The sequence below is a fragment of the Pyrus communis genome, chromosome 2, assembly GCF_963583255.1.
Source record: "Pyrus communis chromosome 2, drPyrComm1.1, whole genome shotgun sequence".
In the NCBI taxonomy this organism is placed as follows: Eukaryota; Viridiplantae; Streptophyta; class Magnoliopsida; order Rosales; family Rosaceae; genus Pyrus; species Pyrus communis.
In genome coordinates this window covers 16,565,565-16,579,359 of record NC_084804.1, presented here as the reverse complement: position 1 = coordinate 16,579,359, position 13,795 = coordinate 16,565,565, and the positions used below count along the sequence as shown (strand labels likewise).

Below are 13,795 nucleotides of genomic sequence, written 5' to 3'. Positions count from 1 at the left end.
ATAACTTTTAGAGTGAGCCCGTATTTATAGCCGTTTGATCAAATTTTAAAAATCCAGATTGTTTGATAAGGAGAATTAGGTGGACAAGATCCAGAGAGGATCCCTTTCCTAATGTCTCATCATAAAACTATCACACTCAGCACATAGAATTAATTATTCTCTAACAAAATATCTATTTTATTCCGTTGAAAATATTTTTTTGTTTTTTTTTTTTTTTTTTTTTTAAGAGAGACAACCGGTGGTAAGTTATGATACTTCATTTCTTTCGAGTTTGGAAAGATTATGGGGAATTTCACCTTACCTATAATCACAGTCAAACAAATTCATTAGCTTTGAACATCTAACCCGCAACCTCGCACATTATTTTTATTTATTGGGAGGAATGTTAATTTTGACGTCATATGGAAGCAAAGAAGGTGGAGAACCAAATAGTCTCTCTTCTCAATTCCCACCTGTAAGCACTAGCATGCACTTGACACATAAGTACAAATAGACAGCCTCTCAAATCCAGGTTGTTAAATATACCTTTCCAATTTTAAATTCTAATCAGATCCGAGAATTGTCGTTTATGAAAAACATCCACTTTGCTTATTTGTGATAGTGAAAGAGAAACGATAAATAAATGGTTGGACATATTAAAAATAGCACTGTGCAAAAGCGGTCCTAATAAATATTTTTTATTAAGAGGAATATAAGTTCGATTAAATCACAGAATGAGTAATTTAATTTAGTATTGTATTCGTCGTTCAAAAGATTTAAATATAAAACTTCTTACTTACAAATAAATAAAAATATCATCATTTTGATGTATTTTTTGATCTGAAGATCAAAATACGATACTACCTCATGTTGTACTTCGGCTGCATGAGAATAGAATTCGGTTGTCATCATTGTGAGATAGAATGTGTATATATATAAATAATACACACACACACACACACACATATATATATATATATATAGAATTCGGTTGTCATCATTGTGTGACAGAATATATATAGGCCTTTTAAGAAACGCGATTTCTATTTACTTTTTTTAAATGAAGATTAGTTGTAAGATATATTTTACATTGAATTTTAACGATTCAAACCGTTTATTTTGTAAGTTTTGATTTGTAGATTATCTATGCAAAAATTCAATTCAATCTAAAACTATTTGACCATTTAATTATCATGATAAAATTTCAATGTTTCTTTAACACATAGTGTTTGTCAATTTCTAACTCAATTAGATGTCTCAAATATTTTCAATTTGGCTAATATTTTGTAAGGATGATTTATGAAGTGCAACTTGAAAAATAGACGGTTCAGGTAAATTCGATGTGGCGTGAACCCCACTATTGATCTCCATTTAAAAAAAAAAACACAAAATAGGAATCTATTCTGTTAAAAATCTGTATATATATATATATATGTGTGTGTGTGTGTTGGGGTCCTAATAACTAATTTAAGACCAAATTAAAAAAGAATGATTTCAAATATTGATGTGAATATTCATAAAAGCTATTTTTTTTTCCTAGTCCAAATCCAGAACTTCCTATTTGATTACTCTTTGAAAAGAGGATCGTGAAGGCAAAAAGGTATCATGGAGTGCCCCACAGCCATATGTTAAGCTCCACTATATTCGATTCCACATATGTCTAGCATCATCTTTTCCTCCTTTCTAAATCATAGGCTACTGTGCCGCCGTGAACGTCGGCTAATTGACCTGAGCAGATGTACTTTCCTTATGCTTGGAGTCCGATATCTATTTGTGCAGTTCACATTATATTAAAATACAATTTTATTGGTATCAGAAATTTAAGAAAAAAAATACAGGTTACTCTCTTCGCCCATTGTATGAATTATTAATAAAATTTAGGTTTTTTTAAGCTAAAGGGTGTTTGAGATTGACATAACTCTTCATTTGGTCCCTGAGATGTGGAAATCATAGAAGTAGTCTCAGAGACCACTTTTATTGATTTCAAATTTGAGGGACCAAGTAAGGAATTATTAATAAAATGTAGGTTTTTTAGATAATAAGTGTCTGAGATTGACATAACTCCTCACTTTGGTGCTTGAGATGTGAGATGTGAAACCAATAGAAGTAGTCTTTCAGTTTGTCTACTATAAATCATTTTGGGCATTCCGTGAGAAATTCTGTTAAATGAGGACCAAAATGACAAAAATACTTGATTTTTCACAAAAGAACCAAAATGATTAATGATGGACAAACTTAGGACTAATTTTATCGATTTCAAATTTGAGGGACCAAGTAAGGAGTTTATACCAATTTTAGGGACTATTTAAACGAAAAAGCCTACAATTATTAATATATCAATCCTCTAATTTGACCACAAAAGAAAAAGAATGCTGATCTGATTAAGAGAAATGAAAATTAATACTTTGGAGCCTTAGCTTAAATCTAGCTTCAGGGAGATTGAGCTGTAAATTGGGCAGACTTTGGCACCCAAGCCCATTTCACAATCTGTATGAATTACTGAACCGAAAAAGGCCCGTTTAGACTATTTCTGTTGGAATTATATATGCTAGTAAGCACTTTTGCTAGAAGTATTTTTATTACAAAACCATGTAAGGTTTCGTTACACATCCTAGTGTCTCCTAAACTTATAGTGCTTTCCTACAGAGGCACGTGCTTCCCCAACAAGCACTTCTACCCAAATATGAGTAAAAATTGAAAAGTATGATAGAATAATATTAGTAACAATCATTGTTGTTCACTTTTGCATCGAAAGAAACATAAGCAGCCAATTACAAAAATCATTAATCGTTGAAAGAAAAACTCACGACAACATTGTCATTGTTAAACATCAGGATACTTGCAAAGTTACAATGCTCATCCAAACCATCACCATTACATTCTGAACTCTTGTTACGATATGAAAACGCAAAATAAATAAATAAATAAAAAGACGGTGCTCCGTCAAAATAATGGCTCTAACAAGTTATCAGACGAAGGAAAAGAGGATGTACTACTGTACATGGTATGTGAAAAATAGTTGGGGAATTCCCCGCACTATAATTCCTTTTGATCAAGCAATAAACATCTGCTTGCCTTGGTTAGTGGTGACCCCGTCGCAGGATGGACAGTAATCCTCCCGATGATTTGTGTCGTTCCTCTCCATCACCAACCTGTTCCAAAAAGTTAGTTTAGTCCGTTAATTTGCTCGTATTATTAATGACATACGTGCTTTGTCAAGTAACTGCAACCAGAATTTATACCTCTTTGGCTAATGCCTGCAAAATTTCTATGATTTCCAAGAAATCAGGTCTTGATTTTGGATCTTGTTGCCAGCATTTCTCGAGCAGCTCAGCAAGCTTGGGAGGAGTGTTCTTTGGGATGGTCGGCCGTAAGCCCTGGAAAGATGGTAAGCAAACTTATACACAGTCCATCGTTTGGATTCAAGATGTATCACTCAATGATTTTTCATTTTTCTCCCTAGGAAACAAAATTGTTGAATGATGATGTACCTTTTGAACAACTCCAACGGCTGCTTGTAACGGGGTCAAGTATTCATATGGAAGCTGTCGATGAAACAGAAGAAATCTTAAAACAATAGCAATGGTGGGCAAAAACAGGATAAAAGTAAAATTCCCATCGCCAAGCATACCTTTCCGGTCAGCAACTCCCATAACACAACTCCAAAGCTAAAAACATCAGCCTTGTGATCATATGGCTTGTGTTCTATAACCTTCAATGCAAAAGAACTGTTGTAAGGAAATGACAAGATGAAAGACCAATTAGAATTCATGTAATAGGAAGGACACGGACAGAGATTCATGACGGAAATTAGGTAGCGAATAACCATTTTCTTAAATGTTGCTTTCACTTTCAAGCACACTTCTAAAACAAAAAATTGAAAATAATAATAATAATATTATTATGTTATAGTAAATGTGAGAATTAGGAAGGACATTTGGAGCTGCAAAGAGAGCTGTGACCATGTGAAACCCTCAGGCACAACCCAAAATAGTCTAATACTCTATGCTGACTAATTAGGAAGGTTTACCGCATAGATGATGATGAAGCACTTAGTTTATTTATTTTAATAGTACGGGAAAACCTAAGTTACCTAACTATGCAGGTCTAATATAATCTCTCTCTCTCTCTCTCTCTCTCTCTCTCTCTCTCTCTCTATATATATATATATATATATCTCTCTCTGTGCATTTGTATTTGTGTAAAACTAAATGATGAAGTGAATGAAAACAATTTCAGAGAACTTTCAAGGTGGAAGTACAGACCTCTGGAGCCATCCACCTATATGTCCCAGTTTCTGCTGTCATTACTCCAGATTGAGATATCACTCTAGCAACCCCGAAATCAGCAACCTTAACGACCTGTAAAGTGATGCATATATCAGAAAAGGTTTAGAAATGGTAAGTTATTGATCTCTAAAAGTATTAGCAGCTAAACTAGACGCAGAATTACTTTGCTGACTTGATTAAAGTATCACAGGGGTCTCTTACTTCATTTTCATCCATCAAGAGATTGGCCGCTTTCAAATCCCTGTGGATTATGTTATTCTGATGCAAGTAGGTCATTCCCTTGGAAACATCGATTGCTACCTTGAGCAAGGATGGGAGCTTAAAAACACCCTTTTGTTTATGCAAGTAGTCATACACACTTCCACCAGACATATATTCTGTCATACGACGAAAATAAATCTTAAAAAAAGGAACTAATAACTACCATTATTTGAAATATCAAGGCATCAAGTAAGGTTTTTATGTACATTACCAAACAGCAATGATAAAGTCATTGTAATTTACCTGTTACAATGCACAAGCTTGGAGGCTTGGTACATGCACCAATGAATTGGACAACATTCTTGTGTCGAACTTTCCTACAAGTTTCAGAAATTTTTTGTCAAACTAGGAGAAAAAAAAACGTAGTGTAAAAATATTATAGTAGATTTCAACCACTTCCTCGTTTTCTTGAACAAGAAAGAAAACCGTTCAGTAGCTAACAAACATTTAAGGGAACGTTACATAACAAACACAAACATTTGAAAGAACGTTGAGTTGAGGCGTCAAATCAAATTAACGTAAAATATTTAAAAGACCAACTGGGAATGCAGTCCTTATGATTCCTGACAAACCCCTATTCATGTCCCTTAAACATACCATCTTCACTTTTTTTAACTGCCATCACAAGAAAATGTTGATAAAAATGATTTCTCTTGGAAATTTACACTGGAATTTGCCAGCCTAGTATCTCCCTGGCGAGCCAAAGCCCTATATACAGCTCTCATGGCTATTGATTCTGGGCAAAGTCAGATTAAATAAAAATGGTGCACATGTAGGTTAATATAAATTGATATACCTCATAATATAAACTTCCTGGGCAAAATCTTTCTGCATATCAGAATTTACACACTCAGGCTTGAGGACTTTAATGGCGATTTCTTGAGTACAATATGTACCCTTATATCTGATAACAGATCCACAGTCAGTCACCACTCAAAAGTGCATGCTTAGCTGGGAGGGAACAGAAAAAGGGAAAAACCGATTCGAACAGTACAAGTATCTTATACTTCAAAACTTACAAATCTCCACAAGACCCAGATGCAACTTTGTTCCCAAACTTCAACTGTCTAGGATCAATTTCCCATACATCAGTCCCATCATTAGGTATTTGCAGATGAACAGGTTCAGTTTTGATCACTACTTGATTATGCTCGCTGCCAGAAGATGATTGATGAGTAGGCGGCCATGGCCTCTGCACATAAACACAAAATTTCAAATGTAATGATGCATTCCTCATGAAATTGCATGTTGACCATGGGAAGGTAAAGGTTAAGGTATAAGGAAAAGATAAGGATGTGCACCTCAACTAACATAAAAATGAAAACAAAAACATTATACCCATGGGACATCACGCATTGTCACCCACCCTACTCAATCCAAAATGAAATTAACAAGTAGAAAAGAATCACCTCAATCTTTAAAACTTCCTTTTGTATTGCGATCTTAAGCTTCTCTGTTTCCTGTTTCAATACCAAGTCAGGCAACTTAGTTTCTCATTGTAAAGAAAATAAATATAAAAAAAATAAAAAACTGCTGTTGGGAGACTGGAAAAGCCTGATGTTGTAATACTTCCTTGGTAAAACACTATTCAATCAAAATCATGTTTACCATCTTAAGCAAACGAATGCCTTAATAAAAACTGAGTATTCGAATTGAAATGTCTAAGAATTATGTGTATGTACCTCGTAAGGCCAGCCATCAACAACAAAGACATCCAAGGAGTAACCATCTAATGTGGAAAAAGCATGTGCTTCTCGGATGTTCAGCCCAATCTCCGCAAGCAAGGAAGTCAACTGCCAAATTTGTCATGAGAGAAATGACCATGAAAAATAAGAGGTACCCTAATATATGAGGATATAATGTTCACAGAAAAACTATGTATTTCATGTGCGTGACCCTCATATGGAGGCAACATCAAGTGAAAATATGTGAGTTTTATGTTTTTACAACAGTAACTTGCGACATTTCCTAGCTCAAAATGTGTTTATTGCCATAAGCTTAGCTCACACAAGTCCACACACACACACGAAGGTTCAAAAGATCCTATGAATATTACTTGGTTTTAATTTCATATAAGAAACTGGCAAATACCTGACTGAGTAGTTTAGGCTTGTCGTCTGTTGAGAAAGTAATTTCATGCAATATGGGCCTACATCATTGTCAATCAAAATAAAAACACATCACTATCCATCTGCAAGTGTAGTCACTTTACTTTAAAGAGACATTAGAAAGCATGAGAATATAGTTGATTTACCAGTGGTCAGGTTCTTTTAAAGTTTAAATTCTGAAATATGAAAATTAAAGTTTAGGCATAGATGAGTACACTTAATCTAGCTAGCATGGATGACTGTTAAAATGCAGTGCGTCAAGCCATCAATTAAGTCCATGGCTAACAACAAACTAGCCAATTTGCAACCAATTTGAAGGATAAATAATTCCTAGAGCCTTCCATAAACTAATTTTAAACTAGGAAAGTGAAAATATTGTAGTCAAAACTCATGAACAAAACTGAAACAACTTCAGAAGGAGAGGTGCAGTGAAAATATATTTACTAGAGACAAATAGCTATACCGAGTAAACTGAGTTCTGGCATGTACAGAATGTTCATCATCATGCTCTTCAGATTTATTTGCCTCAAGTGCAAGGGCTTCAAGGTTAGGAGATGAGCCGAATGCTGGAGGAGGATGTATACTGATACTCGAAAAGCCAGCTGGAGTTGTCAGTAATGTTTGAGAATGCAGTAGGATGACAGAAAAAAAAGAAGGTGAACAACTTTTATTCGCAGACTATAAGCGTTAAATCTTTGGAGCTGCATTTGAAAATTTGGATACACTATAGGAAACTAAATAAGAGTACCTTAGTCTGCTAGATATGTTAGAACTTTGGGCAGCATCTTTACCCGGAGAATCTGTAGCATCTGCTGTATTCCCATCTGCAACAGAATGAACCTGCGTACAATATTGTGATTCCCAGAATGCACGAGGTCATGCAACAAATTTTAAGAATGAATGATAAAGGGGTATAAATTGCTATAAAATTATGAGGGAAGTTCCAGCAGAAGATGGGACTTAAGACTTTGTTTGAATTTTGATTTTTCAATTATTCATTGATCATTTGTTTTCTTAAAATTCTTTGGCTCTAGTGGCAGCAAATTTTCCGCCCTCCATGTAAAGAAAACTTGTAGCTCTTATAGAAATAACCTAGTTTCAACGGGCAGCTACTCGCATACCTATTCCGACTGGCCTTGTCTCTCACAACATGACCAAGTTATTAGGTGCGAAGTGCAAACTGCAAACTGCATTGAGAGTAACAATTAATGCGACCCTCAGCTTACAGATCTAATCTTACTTAACGATAACCACTACGAAACTAAGCTGCACGGGGTAGAACCCTTCATACGATTTCTCTAAGGGAAAAAAACATTCTTTGGGATAAAATTAAGGTTGTGGGACAACTCCTTAGCACAACACTAACTTCTTTGAATGTGACATGACAAACATTTACATATGTTAGGTATGCAGTCTCAAAGTGGGGCCAGATCCAAATTCAATTTCTAAACTTAATCAAGAAAATATCGCAGAAAATCTGCGGTGACAATAACGATGCACCAGCCACAGAAATGATAAGATAAACAGGCTAGCAGTTAAGTATCAATGGCAACCACCAAATCTTATACATCAGAGGCAGCGGTGGGTCAGATATGTAGTTGATCATCTAACCTGTACAAGGCGGACTTCGATCGCTGGTCGATGAGCAGGATCATGAGCCAAATGCAGTAATCTCTTGTGCATAAGCACATCTTCTGCCCTCTCCACATTCACATCTAATGCGTACCTGCAAATACGCGAGTACAACCAAATGCCTCAACTCATGAAAAAACCGTTTGTGATTCTACAAAACAGTAAACCGCGAGTACTGAAGCGATTACAAGTAGAATAATTTGTTCGAGAATTGCTAAATCTGCTTTATTTACTACTGTTTGGCTCAATAGAAAATTACGCCATAACGTAACAGAAAACGAAAGGAAAATTTCCAGATACCAATTTCCATAACCAAGATTCAGAAACAAAAATTTCAAATAACAGATTCAGAACCAACAAAAAATCTTAATAAAAATAATAATTAGAAATTAATTCTAGTGAGAGTAATATATATACACATGCATGTATAATATAAATAAATAAATAATTCAAGGAAAATATGAGGATTAAAAGGTACCGAGTGGGGAGGCGATTGAAGTGAGCCCAAAGCTCGTCGTCGAAGCCAGGGCAAATGGCTTCGTCGTTTTTGGAGTCCTTGAGGCGGCGGAGGACCTCATTGTAAACCCCGAGCTTTCTCTGCTGGCGAGACTGAAGCGGAGAAGACGACGCGTCGTTCAGCGCTCTACTCCCGCAGCTCTCGCTGTTGTCCTCCATCACCATTGGCGGCGAGCGCGACGGAATTAAGTAAACGGAGGAAGAAAAAATGGCGGAGAGAGAAGGTGAGAGAGAGGAGGATCGTCGGTTGGTTTGTTCGCTTTTTACGTGATACGACGAGCAGCTGGGCTTATATGCGCAGGATTTCAGAGTGAGGGTTCAAACTGAAAAATAAAAAAATAAAATAATAATAAGAGTAAATAAATAATAAATTACCACAAAATGGAAATTAGAAAGTGCGCACCATTGGCGGTGCGAATCATGCCGAGGTGTATCTCTTACCATATCTCGACGCATGCTGATCCGCTTGTTAATTCTGTTTATTTTATTTTATTTTATTTTATTCTTCGATAATAACAACTTAATTACTTCATACTAATATTTGCCTATATATTTTATGTGTATGAATACATTTTTTTAGAAAATAAGAAGGAGAGAGGGGGGGAGAAAGAGAAAGAACGTGGGGGGAGTAAGAGATTTTTGTTTTTGGTTTTTTTATTTTTATTTTTAAATATTAGAGATATTTTAACATCACCGGTAGGTGAGATTTCAATAAAAAAAAATAGTAAAATTTAGATTTGTGAAATTAAATTATTGCCCATCATTTTTTTTTTTTTTTTTTGTGTGATAGAAGATTAAGTTGTCTTTTCCACCTCTTTTGATTGACAAAGAATCCATCCACTCCAACCAGCATAACTTAGGGGTATATTCAATTATGTTATGGGTATATATTCAATTGAAATTGAGAGCGCTTTTAATGAATTTATACGTTCATAGATTTTAATGGAATTTAATTTAATTTTAGAAATTTTATGTAAATTTATTAGTGAATTCACTCAAATTCTCAAGAGAAAAATGTGAGATTTGATAATGCTTAAAATACATTGCGAAATTTCTTAAATTTCCTCGAATTCTCTAACTTTTAAAAATTCTTTAAAATCAATTTCTAAATAAATAAATTTGGAATGTTATAAACATCTTAAATATTGGTTAAATAATCTAGATTCTCAGAAAATCACTTAAAATTTTAATTGAATACTCATGAATTTGTAAAAAGAACTAAATCTCTAAAAATCACAATTGAATACACCCTTCTTAATAACAAATTAGACTAGATTATGATTTGGATTCATTACATTACAAAAGTAATGATGAGATTGATAACTGGTGAAAGTTTTATCCATGGCATATTCGGTGTCTTATCTTTATTTTTTTATATTGACATTTCTTGTCACAACGAAGTATTGTATGATATTTCATATTGTATTGCTTGAACATGTATTTTTTTTATCGCGCTTTGAAAAATTGAATTAGTAATACATTAGGGGTAGTGAATCGGCAATTCTCGTTTAAGCTATATGCACTCCAAACATCAATTTTTGACGTGTTAAAAGAAATTTGTCTTGATTGACGGTGTGATTAACTGTGGGGCATATGTCTAAATTTAATAAATTTCCATGAACCCGTGAGTCGTGACGCCAAAGCCACCTTTTTCTTTGCCAATTAGACGTCTCCGACTTCCCTCCCTCTCCACTCGCATTTCCTCACAATTACCAAAAGCAGACACAAAGTAGCATATTCTGAGGCGCCCACTGATTTGGATAAGCTTGTGCCACAAAGACAATTCTACCCCTCACTCACTACTTACTTTTGTATTGGCCTCCCCTTGTAGGCTTGTACGATCAGCATCCCCCGCCAGGAGGTAGGGCCAAAGTTTTGGCTCCTAATTGTTTGGAGGAAGGGTGGACCACAAGACATGCACTGAGGGGGTACAAGTGTAATTTCACGTTGATAATTTCGAATTTTTTTTTTTAACAAACGATATCATCGTACTAAGAGGAGAGGTAGACATAGCCTCACAATAGGTTAGCAATAATGTGGTTCAAATTCGCATTTCGCGAGAATTGAATATAAAATCTCTCACTTACAAGTGAAGAAAAATAACATCAGACCGAAGTACTAAATGGCATAAAGCAGTTGGGTTTAAACTTAAAAATTCATAAGAAAAACGTGAGGGGCAGAGGAATAAAGGTAAAAGGGTAAATTGAGAGATATCAGTTTGTTTTGCTCGTTGCTGTGTTGATGCGAGCTTCTGAGGTGGAGAATGACGAGGAGTGATGGCAAAATTGACACTTCAATTAAATTGCGCTGTATTTTTGTTACGTAGTCAAAAAAATAAAAAAAATAAAAAATAAATAAAAATAAATAAAAAAAAAAGGCGCAATTTTTATAAGGTTTAGGACTTGGATTCCATCTCTTACTTTATACTAGGAATCGAAGTCGCCATCTTCAATAATTTTCTTTGGGGATCATATTGCCATTGCCACTTGATCATACACATTGGACCACGTTGGACCACCATTTCCGTCTTTATGTTATCTTTGACATAAAATTTATCGAAAACTTCTTATTGTGAAATGTTTAAACATGTGATTTATAGAGCAATCTGTTGTGATTTGCCTAAAAGAGCGATGCATCTAGTCTACCAACCAAAAGTTGAGTTGTAATTAGTTGTGAGAATTTTAGATAGGATTTTTATCTGTGTGACATTTGTTATATTCAACTTCCAATGTCCATAAATAGGGTGGATATTGGCCTATAATTCACACACTCAAAGTGGGCTACACTTGTCCAAGCAATTGCAAACCATGCGGATGACGCTGAAATGTGGTTTACCTTACACCAAGAGTGTAATACCCTGAAAAAAATTAAAAATATGAATTAGATAATATAATTATGAATATATGGAGAAAATCGAAAATAAATCGATTTATGATTATGAAAATAGAATTGGGAATTTGAAAGTTTTATTTATGGAAATTATTATAATTTACGTCGTAAATTTTATCGATACGTGGGAAAAGGAAAAAATGCCCTAGTGGTATAACGTAGATATACAAGGATGTATTTTATTCTCATACATCTTGTCGTATTTCTTAGCATAATTTGATAGAATTCGATTCTATGAGTGTACAGGCGAAAACCGTTCGTCAAAAGAAATTATAACGAATAACATAGAAGCAAACGAAAGTAAGGGCAAGATAATCATTTAACCATGATTTGGAAAATTCTAGATTTTGGGGTGTTGTGGTGGAAATATGCCATGGGAGTGGCTGACAAAAAAGGAGGGAGGAAGTCGGTTGGGAAAGAAAAAAGGGGAAAAAGGAGAAGAGGAGGACTGACGAAGGAGGGCCAAGGAAAAGAAGAGAAAGGAGAGGAACAAAGGGAATTCACCTAACCAAATTAACCGGGTCATCCCATGACCCAAGGCTTGATCTGGTGGAATTGATGATCTCCGACGCCGTTTTCAGGCGATTTCTTTGGTGATTAGAAGTCACACACCACCTGAAATTGACCTAGCATCCAATCCTCTCCCAATTTCATAAAAAGAAAACCGAGTTAATTGGGTTCGCGGGGAGTACAACGGAAATTTCCATCATTTCTTAAGGTTATCATGTCAACCACCACTACTAATAGACTTCCCTTAACCCCAGGAACAAAGCCCAAGCAATGGTTGGGACCTCGGAGCTTGTTTGGAGTTGAATCAAGAACACCCATTTCTAGGGTTTCCGGTGAGTTCGAGGGAAATTGGAGACTTTCCAGGCCAAATTAGACTTCGCCGTAGGTATAAAGTTTGCTCTACTATTTGAGATCTTCATTTCTGTAATTTTTGAGAATTTTTAAAAATAGTTGAATCTTCCAACGAGTCGGGGCGGCCAGCTGCCATTGGCGGCGGTAGGTGCGGCGGCGCACGGCCAGGGAGCCGACGTTGCCATTTTTCATGTAAATTTCGATATTCTGAATCTATAATTGGTAACCATTTGATATGAATTGGATTATGAAGGTTAGTGTTGAATATGGTGGTTTCTAGATTACGTTTGGAAGTTGGTAAATAATGAATTGTGAACTACGAATAGCTTGATCCCTGTTTAGGGTACGTAGGCAGTCTAACAAGATGTTAGATGTAGCCATAAAACAAGTAAGATTAAATAATAAAGAATTAATTTATGTTAAGAAGTTGAGTTATTAGAAGTAAATTTTGACTTAATAGAAAGCCTAGGTACATGCCTTATAAATTAATTATATATAAGTTTATGTTTATTGACAGGGAGTTAAGGAATTTAAATAAAGAATCGTGATTTAAAATTCTGCGAAATAAAGCAAAGTTTTTGGGCCGTCACCAATATCATTTCTCGAAATTAATATTTTCGGGCCCAGGGCATGATAAAGAGGCATGCCAGAAAGATGTTGAGAGAGCTTTCGGTATTCTACAAGCACAGTGGAAGATCATTAAGGAACCAACAAGAAGGTGGAGTCGAGAAAATTTGAACTCCATCATGATGTCTTGCATCATATTATACAACATGATTATGGAGGATGAGCAAGATGGGTATATTGATGGAGAGTCTGATGATGACCAAGAGGATCCAAATAGGTCAAGAATGGCTCGTGCAAAAATATATGATCGGCCTAATTTGCCTTTGAATCCAAGAACAGGTAATATCTCTTTAAATGAGTACATGATGTGTCATAGGATGATACGTTAGTGTGCCACAAACAAGTACCTACAACAAGATCTTGTTGCACATCTTTGGGCCAAAAGAAGCATGGAGTAGGCGTTTAAATTTTATGTTGTTAAACATTTTTTTTAATGTTGTTTAAGTTTCATGCCGTTAAATTCTTTTTATTGTTGTTTAATGTTACTTAATGTTGTTTAATCGCTTAGGTAGTAATAGGACAAAAAAAAAAAAAATCAAATTTAACGGCTAGCTAACGTCAGCAACTAGGCTTTGGGATTCAAAACGCTGGACCGATCGAGGCTGGTTGGTTGGTTGATTTGGGGCAGCCGGT

The 13,795-nt window shown here is 35.2% G+C and overlaps 1 protein-coding gene across 2 annotated transcripts; it reads right to left on the bottom strand.

Annotated features, from left to right (window-relative positions):
* Nucleotides 1–2,419: 2,419 nt before the first annotated feature.
* LOC137725698 (serine/threonine-protein kinase STY46-like) lies at nt 2,420–9,070 on the bottom strand. 2 transcript variants are annotated; one of them, XM_068464467.1, is made up of 16 exons: nt 8,748–9,070; nt 8,249–8,363; nt 7,386–7,477; nt 7,101–7,220; nt 6,621–6,678; nt 6,212–6,322; nt 5,939–5,989; nt 5,549–5,721; nt 5,326–5,433; nt 4,773–4,846; nt 4,470–4,645; nt 4,245–4,340; nt 3,611–3,691; nt 3,471–3,524; nt 3,222–3,356; nt 2,420–3,131 (listed from the first exon to the last, which is right to left on the bottom strand). In XM_068464467.1, the coding sequence occupies exons 1-16, from the start codon at nt 8,948–8,950 to the stop codon at nt 3,060–3,062; spliced, it is 1,719 nt and encodes a 572-aa protein (XP_068320568.1). In that variant the 5' UTR covers nt 8,951–9,070; the 3' UTR covers nt 2,420–3,059. The 2 variants fall into 2 exon arrangements, 1 of the variants encoding a protein (XP_068320568.1); XR_011067536.1 differs by lacking the exon at nt 2,420–3,131 and having other exon boundaries at nt 3,271–3,356; nt 3,611–3,707.
* Nucleotides 9,071–13,795: the final 4,725 nt, after the last annotated feature.